At 38.2% G+C, this 18,474-nt stretch overlaps 2 protein-coding genes across 2 annotated transcripts in view; one reads left to right on the top strand and one right to left on the bottom strand.

Moving 5' to 3' along the window:
• Nucleotides 1-6,878, bottom strand: part of C5H4orf17 (chromosome 5 C4orf17 homolog) — a 260,042-nt gene extending 253,164 nt beyond the window's left edge. Inside the window, 1 exon segment of the mRNA XM_057502468.1 lies at nt 6,610-6,878. The gene's annotated coding sequence lies outside the window, so the exon portion shown is untranslated.
• Nucleotides 6,879-7,025: 147 nt separating this feature from the next.
• Nucleotides 7,026-17,826, top strand: LOC118926733 (alcohol dehydrogenase class-3). The gene is made up of 9 exons (XM_036914059.2): nt 7,026-7,123; nt 9,303-9,404; nt 11,008-11,149; nt 11,675-11,762; nt 14,136-14,355; nt 14,504-14,764; nt 15,122-15,257; nt 16,985-17,123; nt 17,560-17,826. The coding sequence occupies exons 1-9, from the start codon at nt 7,112-7,114 to the stop codon at nt 17,582-17,584; spliced, it is 1,125 nt and encodes a 374-aa protein (XP_036769954.2). The 5' UTR covers nt 7,026-7,111; the 3' UTR covers nt 17,585-17,826.
• The last annotated feature ends 648 nt before the right edge of the window (nt 17,827-18,474 follow it).

Raw genomic sequence — 18,474 nt, 5'->3', positions numbered from 1 at the left:
CAAATGCACTTTCAGCATCTATGGAGATGATCATATGTTTTTTGTCCTTCTTTTTGTTGATGTGGTGGATGATGTTGTTGGATTTTCAAATGTTGTACCATCCTTGCATCCCTAGAATAAGTCCTACTTGATCATGATGGATGATCTTTTTTATGTATTTTTGAATTCGGTTTGCTAATACTTTGTTGAGTATTTTTGCATGTATGTTCATCAGGGATATTGGTCTGTAATTTTCTTTTTTTTGTGGTGTCTTTGCCAGGTTTTGGAATTATAGTGATGCTGCCCTCATAGAATGAATTTGGGAGTAATTCCCCCTTCTTCTACTCTTTGGAAAACTTTAAGGAGGATGGTTATTAGGTCTTCACTAAATGCTTGATAAAATTCAGCAGTGAAACCATATGGTCCAGGCATTTTGTTCTTAGGTAGGTTTTTAATTACCAGTTCAATATCGTTGCTGGTAATTGGTCTATTCAGATTTTCTGTTTCTTTCTGGGTCAGCCTTGGAAGAGTGTATTTTTCTCGAAAGTTGTCTGTTTCTTCTAGTTTATCCAGTTTGTTAGCATATAATTTTTCATAGTATTCTCTAATAATTCTTTGTATTTCTGTGGTGTCCGTAGTGAGTTTTCCTTTCTCATTTCTGATTCTATTTATGTGAGTAGACTCTCTTTTTTGCTTGATAAGTCTGGCTAGGGGTTAATCTATTTTGTATATTTTCTCAAAGAACTAGCTCTTGCTTTCACTGATTCATTCTATTGTTTTATTCTTCTCGATTTTATTTATTTCTGCTCTAATCTTTATTATGTCCCTCCTTCTACTGACTTTGGGCCTCATTTGTTCGTCTTTTTCTAGTTTCATTAATTGTGAGATTAGACTGCTCATATGGGATTGTTCTTCTTTCCTGAGTTAGGCCTGTATTGCAGTATACTTTCCTTTTAACATGGCCTTTGCTGTGTCCCACATATTTTGCAGTGTTGAATTATTGTTGTCATTTGTCTCCATATATTGCTTGATCTCTTTTTATATTTGGTCATTGATCCCTGGATTATTTAGGAGCCATGTTGTGAAGCCTCCTTGTGTTTGTGTAATTTTTCATTTTCTTTGCGTAATTTATTTCTAGGTTCATACCTTTGTGGTCTGAGAAACTGGTTGGTACAATTTCAATCTTTTTGAACCTACTAAGGCTCTTTTTGTAGCCTGCTATATGATCTATCCTTGAAAATGTTCCATGTGCACTTGAAAAGAATGTGTATTCTGCTGCTTTTTCTATGTCTTTTGATTGGTGCATTCAGACTATTTACATTTAGGGTGATTATTGATAGGTATGTACTTATTGCCATTGCCGGCTTTAGATTCATGGTTACCAAAGGCTCAAGGGTAATTCCCTTACTATCTGACAGTCTAATTTAACTGACTTCATATGCTATTACAAACCCAACCTAAAGATTCTTTTTTTATTCCTCTTTTTTCTTCCTCCTCCATTCTTTGTAAGTTATGAATCATATTCTGTACTCTTTGTCTATCCCTTGGGTGACATCTATTTAGCCTTAGGAATACTTCCATTTATAGGAGTCCCTCCAAAATGCACTGTAGAGGTGGTTTGTGGGAGGTAAATTTTCTCAGCTTTTGCTTATCTGAAAATTGTTTAATCCCTCCTTCAAATTTAAATGATAACCTTGCCGGGTAGAGTATTCTTGGTTCAAGGCCCTTCTGCTTCATGGCATTAAATATATCATGCCACTCCCTTCTGGCCTGTAAGGTTTCTGTTGAGAAGTCTCATGATAGCCTGATGGGTTTTCCTTTGTATGTGATCTTTTTTCTCTCTCTAGCTGCTTTGAAAAGTCTGTCTTTATCTTTGATCTTTGCCATTTTAATTATTATATGTCTTGATGTTGTCTTCCTTGGGTCCCTTGTGTTGGGAGATCTGTATATCTCCATGGCTTGAGAGACTATCTCCTTCCCCATATTGGGGAAGTTTTCACCAATTACCTCCTCAGTGACACTTTCTATCCCTTTTTCTCTCTCTTCTTCTTCTTCTGGTACCCCTATTATGAGAATATTGTTCTGTTTGAATTGGTCACACAGGTCTCTCAATATTCTTTCATTCTTAGAGATTCTTTTTCTTTCTGGGTCTCAGTTTCTTTGCAATCCTCTTCTCTAATTTCTATTCCATTTACCATCTCTCTACTACATCTAATGTGCTTTTAAATCCCTCCATTGTATGTTTCATTCCAGATATGGAATTTCTTAATGATTGAATCTCCATCTTAAATTTGTTCCTGAGTTCTTGAATATTTTTCTGTACCTCCATGAGCATGTTTATGATTTTTATTTCTAACTCTTTCAGGAAGATTTGTGAGTTCAGTTTAATTTGGCCCTTTTTCTGGGATTTGTGAGATTTTGGTCTGAACCATATTCTTTTGATGTTTCATATTTCTGTGTGGTGCCCTCTAGCACCCAGAAGCACCAGTCCGTGGAGGTGCTCAGCCCCTTGATTGAATTTGGGGGTCATAGGGGAGTGGAGATGGTGCCTGGGGGGAGGAAAGATCTGTTTCCTGATTCCTGTCTTCCATGCCTGTCTTAGTTTTAGAGCCAGTGGGCTGAGCACACAGGTGTAAGCCTCTGTGCTTTGCGTCTCTAGCTGTTGTAGGCAGGGCTTCCCTCTGACTGGCTGAACGCCAGTGCAGTGACTGCCGGTTTGCATTCCAGTGCCATCAGGCCAGGAGGAAGGCTCGGCAGGCTGCATGTCACAGTGGAGGGCCTTGGAGCTGAGTAGCCAGCTAGGGGGCGGAGCGCCTGAAGCTCCTGAAGGTTCCCAATCTGCTAGGCCGAGCACACCCTGACAACCTTGTCGCCCTATCCCTTCTTCTGCACAGCAATCTCCATGCAAACCCTGCCCCTTCAGCAGCCCTCTTGCTGCTAGGATGCCTCTCAGACAGCCTGCCTTTCCCTTGTCCCAGGATGGCTGGCTGTGGATCTCGTCCTCCACAAATGGCTGGAATCTGTCTCTCAGTCACTCTGCCTGTCCCAGCTCCCCATCCTCGAGAGCACCACACAATGTAGGTTTCTGCTCACAAAGCAGATCTCCAGGGCCAGGTGTTCAGCAGTCCCAGGCTTCCACCCCCTCCCCGTTCTGTTTCTCTTCCTCCTGCCAGTGCACTGGGGTAGAGGAAGGGCCTGGGTCCCACCGGATCAAGGCTTTGGTACGTTATCCTGTTTCGTGAGGTCTGCTCTGTTCGTGAGGTCTGTATGCAGTCTGGTGCAGCCTTCTTTCTGTTGCCATTTTAGGGTTAGTTGTATTAACTATATTTTTGCACTGTCTGTGGTTTTGGGAGGAGTTCTCTATCTCACCTCTCATGCTACTATCTTGAATCTCTGTATCTATCCATTTTTGATAGCGGAATGTTGAAATCTCTGTTATGTGGATTTATCTATTTCTCTTCACAGTTCTATCAGTTCTTGTCTCATGTGTTTTGAAGTTTTGTTGTTAGGCACATACATATTAAGGATTATGTCTTTTGACATATGTAATATTTCTCTTTATTCCTCATAATTCTTGAAGTCTTTTCTGTCTGAAATTAATACAGCTACTCTAGCTTTCTTTGATTAGTGTTAGGATATCTTTCTCCACCCCGTTTTTAGTAGTCTCTATGTATCTTCATATTTAAAGTGTGTTTTTTGTAGATAATATATATTTGGGTCTCATTTTTTTATTCACATTGACAATCTCTTTTAAACATGCATTTATACTACTGACATTTACAGTGATTATTGATATAGTTGGATTACTACCTATCATATTTGTTACCATTTTCTATTTGTTGCCCTTGTTACTATTTTTGTCTTTACCTCATTTTCATGCCCTCTCTGGTGTTACTGCAGCACTTTACAGGATTCCATTTTCTCTTTATTTTAGCATATCAATTATACTTCTTTAAAAAATAAATTAGTGGTTACCCCCAGAGTTTGCAATATATATTTATAATTAATCCAAGTTCACTTTCAAAGAGCATTATACTGCTTCACCAGAATAACAAAATAATCTTACTTGTTCCCTCTCATCCCTTGTATTATTGCTATCATTCATTTCACTTATATATAACTACAATCAAATATATTTCTATTATTATTTTAAACAAACTTAATAAGAAAAATAAAAGCTTTTATTTTACCTTCACTTACATCTCCAATGCTCTTCCTTTCTTTATAAAGATCTAAGTTTCTTATCTATATCATTTTCCTTCTCTCTGAAGAACTGTCTTAACATTTCTTGCAATGTAGGTCTACTGGCAACAAATTTTTTCAGTTTTTATCTATCTGAGGAAGTCTTTACTTCTCCTTCACTTTTGAAGAAAAAGTCTCAGTATACAGAATTCTACATGGGAAAGTTTTTCTCTCAACCCTAAATATTTCACCCCACAATCCTTCTGCTTGGTTAGTTTCTGAGAAATTGGTTGTAATTCTTATCTTTGCTCTCCTATAGGTAAGGTGTTTTTTCCCCCCTCTGGCTTCTTTCATAATTTTTTCTTTATCTTTAATTTCCTGTAGTTTGAATAGGTATAGAGATTTGGGGGTTTTTTAGGGGGTGGAGGTGGGAGTACTTGTTTTTGGCATTTAGCCCCTGAGCTTTTTGGATCTGTGGTTTGGTGTCTGACATTAATTTGAGAAATTTCAGTCATTATTGCTCCAAATATTATTTATGTTCCTCTTTCTTCTTCTGGTATTCCCATTATGTGTATGCTACACTTTTTGTAGTTATCCCACAGTTCCTAGATAGTCGTCTTTATTTCAGTCATTTTTCTCTCTGCTTTCCATTTTGCAAAGTTTCTATTGTCATATCCTCAAGCTCATAGGTCCTTTTTTCAGCTGTATACAATCTACTAATGTACCCATCAAAGGCATTTTTCATTTCCAATACAGTGGTTTTAATCTCTAGCATTTGTTTCTTTTTTAGAATTTCCATTTTCTGATTACATTATCTATCTGTTCTTGCATGTTATCTATTTTTCCATTAGAGCCCATAGCACATCAATCAAAGTTGCTTTAAATTCCTGATAATGCCAACAGTCCTGACATATCAGTCTAGTTCTGATGCTTGCTTTGTCTCTTCAAACTGTGTTGGGGTTTTTTTTGCACTTTAGTATGCCTTGTAATTTTTATTGAAAGGCAGACATGATATACGTGCTTAAAAAGGTGGTAAATAGACCCTTAGTAATGTAGCAGAGATAAGGGGAAATTTTCCATATTCCTATGATTAAATCTCAGTATTTTAGAGATTCTGTGCTCCTGGGTTGCAAATTTCACACATGTTCTCTCAATTTTCTTCACCCGTTCAGTGGTACAGGATGTCTAGAGGGGGCTGCAGTTGGGTATTTCCCTTCCGAAACATGAGTTAAACTCTATCTCAGTAGATTAGGCTTTGATAAGGTAGTCTCTCTTGAGGACAAGTCCTGTTAAGAACAGAGTGCTCTGGCATATTTGAAAATGGTTCCTTTTCCCCTTCCTCAGCCAAAAGCATGAGGAATTCCTCTTCAGTCTTCACTATAAAAACCTGTGAAAGCTCCTAGAGGGAAAAGTGTGAGCCCCTACCCCTCATGATCGGATCCCTTTTAATTCAAACCTACGCATACTAAGTCTCTAGCAATTCACCAATTACACTTCACATTTTCCATCACCAGTACCGGTTCCCCCAGACATGGATTTCTACTCCAGTAAATTGTGATTCTCTGTGTCTCCAATTTTGGGGTAAGCAGTTTGTCTGTGATCTCACCCTTCTGCTGGACCTAAGGGGAATTTTTTATTTCTCAGTTTGTTCAGCTTTTTACTTGCTGTTAGGGTAGAGTAACAACTTCCAATTCCCTTACATGCCAGACTAGAAACTAGAAGTCCTATAGATTATTTTTAAGCAAGGTACTACAAAAATGCTGATGTTTCTTTCTGGAAGTCAGATATATCTGCATAGGGAAAAGCAAATTAACTCTCTGCTAAAAGCCCTTTTCTTCACTTGCTGCGTTCCAAGCAGAAGTTTTATCATAAAAAAGACCAGGAATCAAAAAAGAGAACAATCCTTTTAAGGAACTACAAATGCTCCGTAAGGTTGGAGCGAGACTTGTGTGACAGAATAGCAGAAAATAAGGATGGAGAGATAAGGCAGAACCCTATTATGGAGGACCTGGCTGGCCAAGATACAGAGTTTGGATTTTGTCTCTCTCTCAGCCCTTTAAATTTTTTAAATAAATTAATGACATTATTTATTTATAGCCCACATCATTCAAAAATTACTAAAGGTGAAAAAAAATGGCATGGATTGATGTATGTTTTGGAAAGATCACTAAAGGGACATTAATCTAGAAGTGCATCAGATTCAGGGGCCACACAACAGAGAAATCAGATGGGAGGCTTTTTAAAAAGCTTGTCTGTCTGGCAGAGCTATTTTAATAAAATTCAGTGTCCATAAAAGAGTTTAAGGTTCAACTGGCAAACATTCCAAACTCTCTAGACTATGGCCCACTCTTAAAACATCAAACAAGTCTATGTTCTGGAGACTTTTCACTCCCCCACTTCTTGCAAAGTTCTCTCCATTTCCTATGAACCGCCAAAAACCCTACTCACCCTTCAGGAACAGCAGAAGTAGAAGCCTGGGAAGTTTCCCCGAGTTCCCCTTTATCGTTCTTCATAATGAGTCCCTTAAAAAGCTGTATCTCACTCATCTCTGTCAAGATGTAACGCACACCAAGTATGTAGAAGAAGCACGAAGACAGTGCAGTCCTCTCACTGTTTCTCACATGCTTCCGGTGAAATTTCTGGTTCCTCACCTTCCACATCTCTCCTTTGTAAAGCTTATCCACGCTGCCGGGGCTAAAGCCACACTGGGAAAGATGCTTTGAACGGGTCTGTCGGGTAAGTCACGAAACCTCGCCAACCTCGGGAGTGAGCCCAGGCGCCTGCTGGGAGCGCCGACAGGGCCACACCTCGGGCCCCGCCCTTCACATCCACGCCCTCGGAACCCCGCCCCCGGCGGAAGCAGTCCCCTCCCCCGGCGCACGCCCCGCCCACATTCCTGGCCTAGTGCGGCGTTTCCGGTGGTTTTCCTCGCTCTTCTTGGAACGGGAAGATGGCGAACCAGGTAACGGTTGCCGAGTCGCAGGCCCGAGTCCGAGGAAGGAAGTGGGGAGGGAAAGCATGGGATGGAATCATGCCGCTGGCTTCGGGGTCGCGCGGGGCCCTGCCGGGAGACGGTCTTCAGTTGCCGCCGCTGAAGCAGAGCTTCCCGGCAGCTGCTCAGCCGAAAGGAAAGGAAGGGCACTTGCTGTGGCTCCTTGAGAGCCTTGCCCGGGCAGCCGGAGCGGAGTGGGGGTCAGTGGGCGGTCGGGGGTATCCTGGCAGAGAAGGCCTAGCAGCGGCCAGGCTTTGTGTACTCAAAAATAAGTCACTTGCCCCGGGCGACACTAGAAGGTGGCAAAGCTGCAGCCAGAGCAGTGCTTCTAACCTCTGCGTTGCTTCCGTTTGGTGACTGATTCAAAACTGAGCGGTTACTGTGCCACCAAGTAACATGTTTGAGCACCCCGGCGCCGGAGCATTATATTCTCCTTTAATCCCCCCGTAACACCTCTGCGACGTGTTATCGACCCCGCTTTACTTACAAAAAGTGAGAGAGGTTTGTGGTGCCATTGTTTTCTGCCTTTGTTCTGAGAACGTGAAAAATATTTATGATACTGTGATGGTTCGAATGTTGAAGTAAGGGAATTCTGATTTTGGCCTTTGTGATTTTGTTTTGAGATTCGTAGTACATTGAGGTGAAAACAGATTCTAATGGGTGTCTGAATTCTTTTTGCCGTCAGATTTAATTTTTAAAGTGATCATTTCCAGCCTCACCAATTTATTCAAGACACTCATCTGTATATAGTTCAACTCCCCTTCCCCCCCCCCACTCTTTGTCTACTGCCACAAATAAAAATTACCTTATTTTTGCAAAGCTACGCTGTACGGAGGACTGTATTAGCGACTTCATGTTCATTCTCATTAACTCCTCTCAGTAGTTTTATCACTATTTGTAGGTGTTTTCTCATTATTTGTAACTTTTCCTCATCCTTCAATATCCCAGTTAAAAGTGAAACTTTCCCAAACCTACCCCCAAAAGTTGCACTTTGTCCAGTTTGTGCATTTTGTAGCACTTTGTGCCCAACTCACTTTTTAAAACTATTGACTTTAAAGCCCGTCTCCTATACCCAGCAGTTTGTAACCTTTATTCTGTCTGCACACTTCATAAGCATTATGTGAACTAATCACATAATGAATTAATCACATAACTTCCTCTTTGGGTGGGGCAGTGGGTGGTAGGTGAAGGAGATAAGAGGTATAAACTTCCAGTTACAGAATAAAGTAATGGGGATGTATAGTACAGCATAGGGGATACAGTCAATATTGTAATAACTTTGGTGACAGATGATAAGTAGACTTACCGTGGTGATTATTTCATAATGTATATTCATGTCAAATCACTGCTATACACCTGAAGCTAATGCAATATTGTATGTCAATTATACTTAAATAAAAATTAATAAATAACTTTTTTAAACCCTTCCATATTATACTTAATTCTCTGGTAAAGGAGGGGCAGACTGACTAGACTCTCTAAGGAAACACTGTGCAATAGAAATATAATACAAGTCACATATGTAATTTTGACTTTTGTAGTGGCCATATTAAAATTAAATCCAATATACAGTAGTCCCCTTCATCCGAGGTTTTGCTTCTGACATATTGTCAGAAGGTCAGTAGTAGCCTAATGCTACATCACAATATCTACATCATTTACCTCACTTCATCTCATCACATATGTATTTTACCATCTCACATCATCAGAAGAAAAGAGGGTGAGTAGAGTACAAGATACTTTGAGAGGGACCACACTCACATAACTTCTATTACAATAGATAAAATAGAATACTTACTCTGTTACTAGTTATTGTGAATCTTAGTGTGCCTAAATTAAACTTTATCACAGGTACCAAGTCTTCATATCTATATATATTTTACACTTAAAATTTATTTCAGTTCAGACTAACCGTTTTTCAGGTGCTCAGTAGCCATACTTCTCAAGTGGCTACTGTATTGGATAGCACAGCTAAAAGGGATAGTTGTTTTTTAAAGTTAGCCCATTCTGATATCCTTTATGACCCTTCCCTCCCTGTAGTTTTGCACTAAACCAATGTTAATTAAACCAGCCTAAGCAAAGAATTTCATAGGTGGTTTATTACTAGTTCAGAGGATAAACAACTTGCTGTTTTTTTTCCCCATTTCAGATCATCAAGTGCAAGGCTGCAGTTGCCTGGGAGGCTGGAAAGCCCCTCTCCATAGAGGAGGTAGAGGTGGCACCCCCAAAGGCTCATGAAGTTCGGATTAAGGTAATGAAACAGCTAAGGCACTGGAAAAGAAGACTTATAATTAGGTCTCTGGATAGATGACTCCTCTGAGGTCTGCAGAGCATAAACCCCAAAGGACAGTGTCAAGGCGAAGGAATTGAAAGTCATCCAACCTTGGAGTCACAACATCCTTTTCTTACTTTATCCCCCTCATGTTTGCAGCACTCCTCTCCATCTGTTTAACTTTGATGTTGAGCTGAACAGCCATACCCATGGATCACTGGATTACAGTACTTTATCCTCTGTAGCCTGGGTTTAAGGTGCCTTTGTAGGATGCTCCTCTTTCTGCTGATCCCACAACTTAAAATGTATGATGACATGTTATAAACAAAAGAAAAAGAAGTGGTCTTCAATTTTGTTATGAGAGACTTCAAATAAGATTTGGGAAGAGGTTCCTGATTCACTAGAGGAATAAGCAAGTAAAGTCAGCTTGCTTCGAGAGCTTTAAAATGTACTGACCCTTGAAAACAAGTCTAGAGTTCAGGGGATTCATTATTCTAGGGCTTCACAGCATTACTGTAGTGCTGAGGCAGAGAAATGAAGTTACCCCTAAAGAGGCATACTGCACAAAGGTGCCAGCTATTTTTAGCATTCTACTCTATACTAGTTCTGAAATAAAATTAATGCTTTTAAGTAGTAATGACCATTGAATAAAAACTAACATGCTAGAAAAATAAGCTCTATTTTGCTGTGAATTAGAGTGAATTGTGAATCCCACATCCCACGTATCAGGTTGTGAAGCCCAGGGCCAAATAACTTCTTAAGATCCTTACCCAGAAATCTGAAATCTTAACTGTAAAATTGTACATTTCCCTTTAAACTCAGACATTAACCTGATTGTGATTTTGCCACTGAAAAAATGTTCTGGGTGTACTAAGATGAGCTGTATGGGGCATATTGAGTTCAGCTGTCTTCCCTGTGAAATTTCTAACAGATAGAATGTTACATTGTAAGGAGGTACATAGTTTAGAAGCAGATAAGCATAAATACAAATATTCCAAGACTTCCTTTCTGTGCTATTCGTGGTTTAGAAAGATATGATACTTGAAAGCCAGAGAAATAGAGACAAAGGACTTGTTTAAGTAGAAATTGTGTGTGACTGCTGAGTTGGGAGTTGAGTCTATTCCACTGAAAGCTGTGTGAGTTTTGGCCCTGTGCCAGAGAGCATATTTCATAGTCAAAACCTTTTTAGAAATCGTTTGTCAACAGTCACAAGAAGGCCAGCAGTGAGATGGGCTCCACCTGATTTGTACACACGCCATGTTGCTCTCCACACCTGAAGACAGGCCCCATAAAATTACCTTCTCTTGCTAACATGCACTGAAAAAGAGAATAGGTGTACCTTGTTTAAGTGCATAAAAATACACCATTACTTTTATATGCCACTAAAAAAGTGCTACCAATTCTAATTGTTAAGATGCTGTGGATAGTAACCATATGCTGATTTTAGAGAGGTTAAAATGAGAAAGAAATATATGTTAGAATCAATGAAATATCAAAGTAAAAATTCTCCTTTGGCCTCTACCTCACTCTGAATTGCATGCAAACACACTTATAAATGCTCTTTATTTTAATATTTTGATAGATTCTTGCCACTGCAGTTTGCCACACTGATGCCTATACTCTGAGTGGGGCTGATCCTGAGGGGAGTTTTCCAGTGATCTTGGGACATGAAGGTGCCGGAATCGTGGAAAGTGTTGGTGAAGGAGTTACTAAGCTGAAGGCCGGTAAGGAGGATACTTGAACCACTTATTTAAAATTTTGGCTTATTTCTATAGGGAAATTAAATTTCCAATAAACTACACATTGTTTATTTGTGAACAAGTTATCACTACATTGTCAAGAATGATTATATTCCTCATGTGGAAAGCACAAATTTTTTAGTTTTTTTCTCTCTGCTTTTGCAGACTGCTATTCATCTAAAATGTATTTAAGTACATTTCAAAAGTCAGTTTTGCCCAGTTGAGTAAACATTTTTAAAGCTGCATCAGTGAGTCAGTATTTTGGAGCACATGACTTTCTTGTTCTGCAGTTATGTTTTGAGTTCCATTTCTGTAGAAATGTTGACACGTATTTTTTGCATAGTTGGGCACTATCTGAATGATGTTATGCAGGTGACGTTCTAAGCCTTGAATTTATTAACTTTGCAAAGTCACATGAATTGACAGGAATGGGAATTTTCAGGGGCTGGTATTTTCATTTCAAAATAGATGCTACCTATTTAGGATAACGTCTTTGTATTTGTTTTCCAGGTGATACTGTCATCCCACTTTACATTCCACAGTGTGGAGAATGCAAATTTTGTCTAAACCCTAAAACGAACCTTTGCCAGAAGATAAGGTTGGTGTCTTTTATTTTTCATTTGACTCTTAAAACAAGAGGTCATATTAATAATAGCATGGTAATTAACACAGCGCACTGTATGTGAATTATTTCATTCCATCTTTATAGCAACCTCACTATCATCTTTGGTATCCCCATTTTCATATATGAGAAGATTAAGACTTAGAAATTAAGTGGTTAGCCATTATCAGCTATTAAGAGAGAAAACAAGATTTTCTGAACCCATTCTCTTTCCATAACAATAGGCTAAATTTTGCCAGAATACGTAGTACAGAGAGATGTGCTTACAAAATTAAATAAAGCATTTTTATGAGCCATTTTTATTGTGCATGAAATCGAAGTAATAAAACTCATAAGGTTACTGGGAAGACTATATGAGATCACATAACCCCTTGAACAAAACAGGTAGTTATTGTAGTAAGGTAATAGCATTCAAAGAACTATTTTGAGGCAATTTAAGATCTCCTCGCATTTGTTCCCTCTTTTTTTTACTGAGGTAGAACATACATGTAATAAAGTAATTAAGAGTATACAGATCTCAAGTGTACAGATCAGTGAATTTTTATGTATGTATACACTGAGTGGTTATAACCAACACCCAGATCCAGATACAGAACTTTTCCAGTACCCACAAAGTCCTTCATGTCCCTTCCAAGTGTCCTTCAACATTTGCCTCCCCTAAAGGTAACCACTATTCTGATTTAACCACTATTCTGATTTCTTTCACTATAGAACTTCATATAAATGGAATCACATACATGTGCTCTTTTGCCTAGTCCTTTCATTCATACATTCTATGGGATGTATAACTTCTCTGTGCCTCATCAGTAGTTCTTTTTGTCCTCTATTGTTGTATTCTATTCCAAATATCACTGGTTATCCATTCTCTTGTTGACGGACATTTAAGTTGCTCCCAGTTTGGTGCTGTTGTGATCAACGCATTCTTACAGACGTCTTCTTGGTGGGTCATCTAAAATGTATTTAACTTCTACTCTCTCTTGGGTATTTTCCCAGGATTGGAATCACTGAGTCATAGGATACACTCCTTTCAGCAGTGTACGGAAAATGTGTTTGTTCTTTCCTTTGTTTTCTAATGCTATTGACAAATTTAGTTTATATTTTTGGAAAACAGTATTCCATTTATTTTATAATGTAAATCCAGTTACTTTACACAAAGCTAGAAGCAGCTTATTTTGAGGAGGAATTTCAAATACAGTCTGGAAACGCTTTTTACACATCAAGTATAGTAATGGTAATGGGCTGTAATCTTTTTGTGGCTGTCTTTAACCTTTTACAGGAACAAGTTATTTCAAAACATAAAATGTAACCCATGTCACCTTTTGTTCCAGAAAATTCTCTGGGACAAAAGTGGTATTTCAGTTAAGGAGAGCTAAACAAACAAGTTGTTCTCATAAAGATAGAACAACTATTCACAGTAGAGCTTTGTCACTTGTTTGTTTCTGGTCATATTTTTATTTTTCTCAAAGGAAATGTATTTACTTTTGAGTCAAGAGGCAGTCTATTTTCTATTCATCTACATATTTGTTTATTTGCAAGTATTCCAAAGGATTAGTCTAAAGTATATATCAAATTATAGTGCTTATTTTTTACTAAAAATAACAAATATTTATTAAACCCTCAGCACCAGGCATGACATGCACTTCACATGACATCTCATTTGATTTTACAGCCATCTGGAAGGAAGGAAGTTATGATTGTTTCTCTGCATTTTCTAGTGAGATGGTTATATCACCTATCTAATTAAAACATCAAAAACTCTTTGTTACTTTTTATCGTATTGGTTGGCTTTGTGAGTTCTTTTTTTTTTTTCTTTTATTGGTGTGACCATCTACACAGGTAAAAAAACAAAGAGAAGTGAAAAGAACTTGAATCCTTTAGAACCATTATCCTTTTGAAAAAAGCATCCTGAAGGATCTAAATTAGCCAGTTTGGACATCTCTTTTCATCAGCTGATCTAGATAACTGCTTGTAATCTCTGTTTATGTAGATTCTGATTTGGCCTTTATGGAATAAAGTTACATTTGCTCAGAGTTTTATGATGGAATTTTAAAATCATTTCATCTGAACTATAAATTATACTTGTTAAAATTATTTCAATACTCTTATAATAAGATCTAGAAAGATATTGAATATTGGAAAAGATAGCAAGATTATAAAACTCCTTTAAGTTTCCCCAGTAAGGCTTTGCTGAAAGGTGCTAAATCATTAATAAATACATTAGAAATTAGACTTTTGGTTTTAGTACACTTCTCTATTTACTGGACTTTGTATTTGGAACTGATTAATTTTTCCTGTGGGTTTTAGGAAACCTGATTCTACCCTGCCTTTTTCCTTTTATATTTTCTTTAGAGTCACTCAAGGGAAAGGATTAATGCCAGATGGTACTAGCAGATTTACTTGCAAAGGAAAGACACTTTTACATTACATGGGAACCAGCACGTTTTCTGAATACACAGTTGTGGCTGATATCTCTGTCGCTAAAATTGACGCTTTAGCACCTTTAGATAAAGTCTGCCTTCTGGGTTGTGGTATTTCAACTGGTTATGGTGCTGCTGTAAACACAGCCAAGGTAAGAGATTGGCCTGGGTTTTAGCTTCCACCTCCTAATTTGATACAAAGCTTTGTTGAAATAGTGAAATTGGCTCAGTCATTTAAAAGCCTAATGGTTCCTCTTACTCTTGCACAATAAATACCTTGTAGACTGTCTTTACTACTAGGTGGAGCCTGGCTCTATTTGTGCAGTCTTTGGCCTGGGAGGAGTTGGCCTGGCAGTCATTATGGGCTGTAAGGTGGCTGGCGCATCTCGGATCATCGGTGTGGACATCAATAAAGATAAATTCACAAGAGCCAAGGATTTTGGCGCCACTGAATGTGTTAACCCCCAGGATTTCAGTAAACCTATTCAGGAAGTGCTCATTGAGATGACTGATGGAGGAGTGGACTATTCCTTTGAATGTACTGGTAATGTGAAGGTCATGGTAAGTATGGTTGGCCTCATTCCCATTTTTTGGTGGAACTGCTTTTTTTTACGTGAATTATTTTGATTAAAAATTGTTTTTACAAAGGAAAAGTCTCAGTAAGAATTATTCTAATAGAAGAAGGGAAAACAAATGAGAAATGATGAGTAATGTTTCTTTGCTCTTCACTGTATTCTAAATCTTTGAGTATGTTTCCTTAAATGAAAAAGCAGAATGTTGCAGTTGCAGAGGGCAAGGGCTTTACCATTAGATACACATCAGCCTCAGTAACTCAGCAGCCTTGAGCAGCACCTTCTGTAAGCCTCTTGTCCTGGAGTAAAGACGCTGACTTGTGTGGTTGGTCTCCTCTGCCCACAGAGAGCCGCCCTGGAGGCCTGTCACAAGGGCTGGGGTGTCAGTGTGGTGGTCGGCGTAGCCGCTGCAGGGCAAGAAATCGCCACTCGCCCGTTCCAGCTGGTAACAGGTCGCACATGGAAAGGCACTGCCTTTGGAGGTAATTTGATGAATGAGAGGAGTACATTTTTTCTTCTGTTTTTTCCATTGGCAAAATTTTTTTAATCTCCAGCTGATTTTCTTATCTTAACAAGAATTTTCATGGACCACCTTCTCATAAATTGTTGCGTGCAAAGATACTGTAATAGAAGGGTTTCACACTCAGTCAGTATGTACCCCCAGGGAAGGTGCTCAGTCTCTCCAGAAGCACAAAACCACTTTTTACACAGTAAAAAAAACAAATCAATATTGTGTTAAGAGGCAACAGTTAGGGGTAGGGCAGGAGTGAGAAGCTGATTACAGGGCAAGCAAACAACAGTGTCAGTCACCCTGTGTCATGTTGTGAACTTAAATAAGTTACCAGCATTTTCACTCATTTTTCCAGGGTGCAGTGATCACTGGATGTGATCTTACCTTTGTCTGAATAGTACTGATTTCAGCAATAATTAATATAAAGTCTTAAACTGAAAATATGAATTAGACAAAACCGTGTAACTGAAAAGCTGCCAGACTTCCTTTTTCCCTGTGTGATACTAAAAAGTACATGATTGTTTGGGGTTGCCTCCCTTCTAGTAGAATGCTGAGAAAAAGTTTCCATCTTTCTCACAGTTGCTTAGCCATGGAAAAGACTTTAAAACATGTTTGTATATCCCAACAACTGAATGAATGAATGAAATCTGAAATTTTTAGATTTTTAAAAATATATATCCTCACCACCCTCTTAGGAAAAATCTTATAGCATGATTTTTGAATGATTTGTGTTTACTAAGGTATCTGTTAAGATTCCCTACCTCCTATTATGCCAGCTTTTGAAGGCCAGAGGAAAAGATCAGGAAAGTATGCTAAAATGAAGGGGTTGGCCCAATCTTCCTTTATAGTACAGAATTTGCCATGAAAATGGCAAATTTTCCTTATCCTAGCACATTCTGGTCGGAAATAAGCTAGAGATTGGGGACCCATAGGAGTTGAAAAAATATGACCCACAGGTGTAAATAGAAGTCTTGACCTGGAAAATAGTGTAATTGTCTCAATTACCTGGAGACTTAAAACTTTAAGAAAAAGCCCCACAGTTTGTAGAGGAAAAATAATGGATAAAGGGTGTAAGGAGGGAGATTTGGAAAAGGCTTAACAAGAGGTTTGAGATATGAACCAGAGCATCCCTGGTTTAAAAGGTGAGAAGGCTTTGTCAGTTTATTGCTGCTTTTAATACAAGTGAAAAACTGAGGCATTTGATTTTTTGTTTGAAATCTTATCATGTAGCTGAAGATGTCATTTTGCTTTCCAGTTTCAGTTTTCTGTTCTTAAATGGTATCCCTATTTCACTGTTGAATTTAAAACCAAAGAAATGAAGTCATGTATCACATGAACTTTTTTCTTCCTTGAATTTCATGAATACAGAAATCTTTGCTCTTGTTGACCTAATTATATAACCTTATTCTAAGGCTTCCAGGGTTCTATCCTGGATAGTTTAAAAGTCTCAAATGGCCAATCCTTAATGAGATTTTAGTAAACCTTAATACATAAAAAGGAAAATACTGAAAAGGCCATACTTTAACTAAAGATGTCATTGAAGTAGTCCTCCCCTCTGCTGATAATTTGAAATTTTTCATTCCTCTTTAATTCATGAAAAAATTTATTCTCTTAAATGCCTTTGTGTCACCCAGGAAGTAATAAGCATACTGTAGAGTTGTTGGGAAAATCAATAAATAGATGTATGGTTTCTTTTAGGATGGAAGAGTGTAGAAAGTGTCCCAAAGTTGGTGTCCGAATATATGTCTAAAAAGATAAAAGTTGATGAATTTGTGACTCACAATCTGTCTTTTGACCAAATTAATGAAGCCTTTGAACTGATGCATACAGGGAAGAGGTAAGCTGCTGCTTTGGCTATACATTATAGAATGTAGTAGAGATTTGGGGTTTACAGAGGGAGAAGGGTAAAAAAAAAAAGTTTATGGCTTGTTCGTTATGCTTCAGAAGATTGGAGACTGTTGAGAATTAGGCTTGGGGTTGATTAATGATTGTGTATTGAGTCCCCTATACAGAATTTTATTGTTGTTAACAACCATATGATAAATATGAGAGATGCCCTCAAAAAAAAAATTATGGCAATCTAATAATTCTATATAATATAAAATTAAGTTTTCAGGTTGAATCTCTGCCAAACATTGCAAGAGGAAAATTTCAAGTAAAAAAGAAAAGATTCACAATAAATAAACAGTTCTTATATTTTGCCAAAAAAAAAAAAAAAGTTTGTGGTATTGAAATCATTCAAAACCTATGTTTGTTGCTTTCTTTTCTTACAGCATTAGAACTGTCATAAAGCTTTAAATTCAAGAGAAAGATTTTGTGGTCTGACTGGAGCAGCCAGACAAGCAGGCAGAAGCTCTTCCAAGTTGACAGACTCTTCGACCTCCAGCAACCTGCTCTAGGGAGTGATGTTTAGTGAATGACTCACAGATCTCTAATCAAGGATAAGGCTAATACAGTTATAAATCTGCTTTCTGGACTTTCACATGACTAATTGCTAGCTTATTAAGGAATATTTTAACATAATAAAAGTAATTTCTGCATTTGTGGAAGTTATCTCTTACACTGAGTTCATTCTCATAGTTCTCTAATCAAGGGTAAGGCTAATACAGTTATAAATCTGCTTTCTGGACTTTGACATGAATAATTGCTAGCTTATTAAGGAATATTTTAACATAGTTCCTCTCCCCATTGTCTTCATTCTGTAAAGGAAAGACAGAGGAAGCCAGGGCAGTGGTGAGTGTCTGAGTCTTGTCTTCTGCTGTCCTCAGTAACTTTTTAAGTCTCAAGAGTCTCAGGCCTCTTAGTAAATACTAAAGAGCGATTTTCCTAGCCCTCAGAGGTAAAATTAATCAGAACCCAAGTCTGCTTCTATGAGATCATTTTCTTGAGGGCAGATACCCCTCAAACTTAGACACCCCAGTTCCTAGTATGGTATCTGGCCTACAGTGGGCACCAAAATTTCACTGAAACTACCTTTTGTGCTTAAGTAGGTGGATATGTTACTGGTGACTCTAAACTATTTGAACATAGAAAATGTAATTATTATATACTGAAAATCCAAGTTCCAAGCACCTACTGTTGTCAAATCTTAACATTTTACCTCTTCCACACCACACTGCCTTCCCTCTCCAGGGATAGTCACCACCCAGAAATTGGTGTTTCTCACTGTCATATATATGTTCCTGTAC

Source organism: Manis pentadactyla, chromosome 5 (genome assembly GCF_030020395.1).
Source record: "Manis pentadactyla isolate mManPen7 chromosome 5, mManPen7.hap1, whole genome shotgun sequence".
NCBI classification, from domain to species: Eukaryota; Metazoa; Chordata; class Mammalia; order Pholidota; family Manidae; genus Manis; species Manis pentadactyla.
This window is presented reverse-complemented; position numbering and strand designations above follow the sequence as displayed.

What these genes read in the sequence shown, in the direction of transcription:
- LOC118926733 (XM_036914059.2), top strand. An exon ending in CTCATGAAGTTCGGATTAAG is followed by an intron (nt 9,405 to 11,007) that starts GTAATGAAACAG and finishes ATATTTTGATAG; the next exon opens with ATTCTTGCCACTGCAGTTTG. An exon ending in CTGCTGTAAACACAGCCAAG is followed by an intron (nt 14,356 to 14,503) that starts GTAAGAGATTGG and finishes CTTTACTACTAG; the next exon opens with GTGGAGCCTGGCTCTATTTG.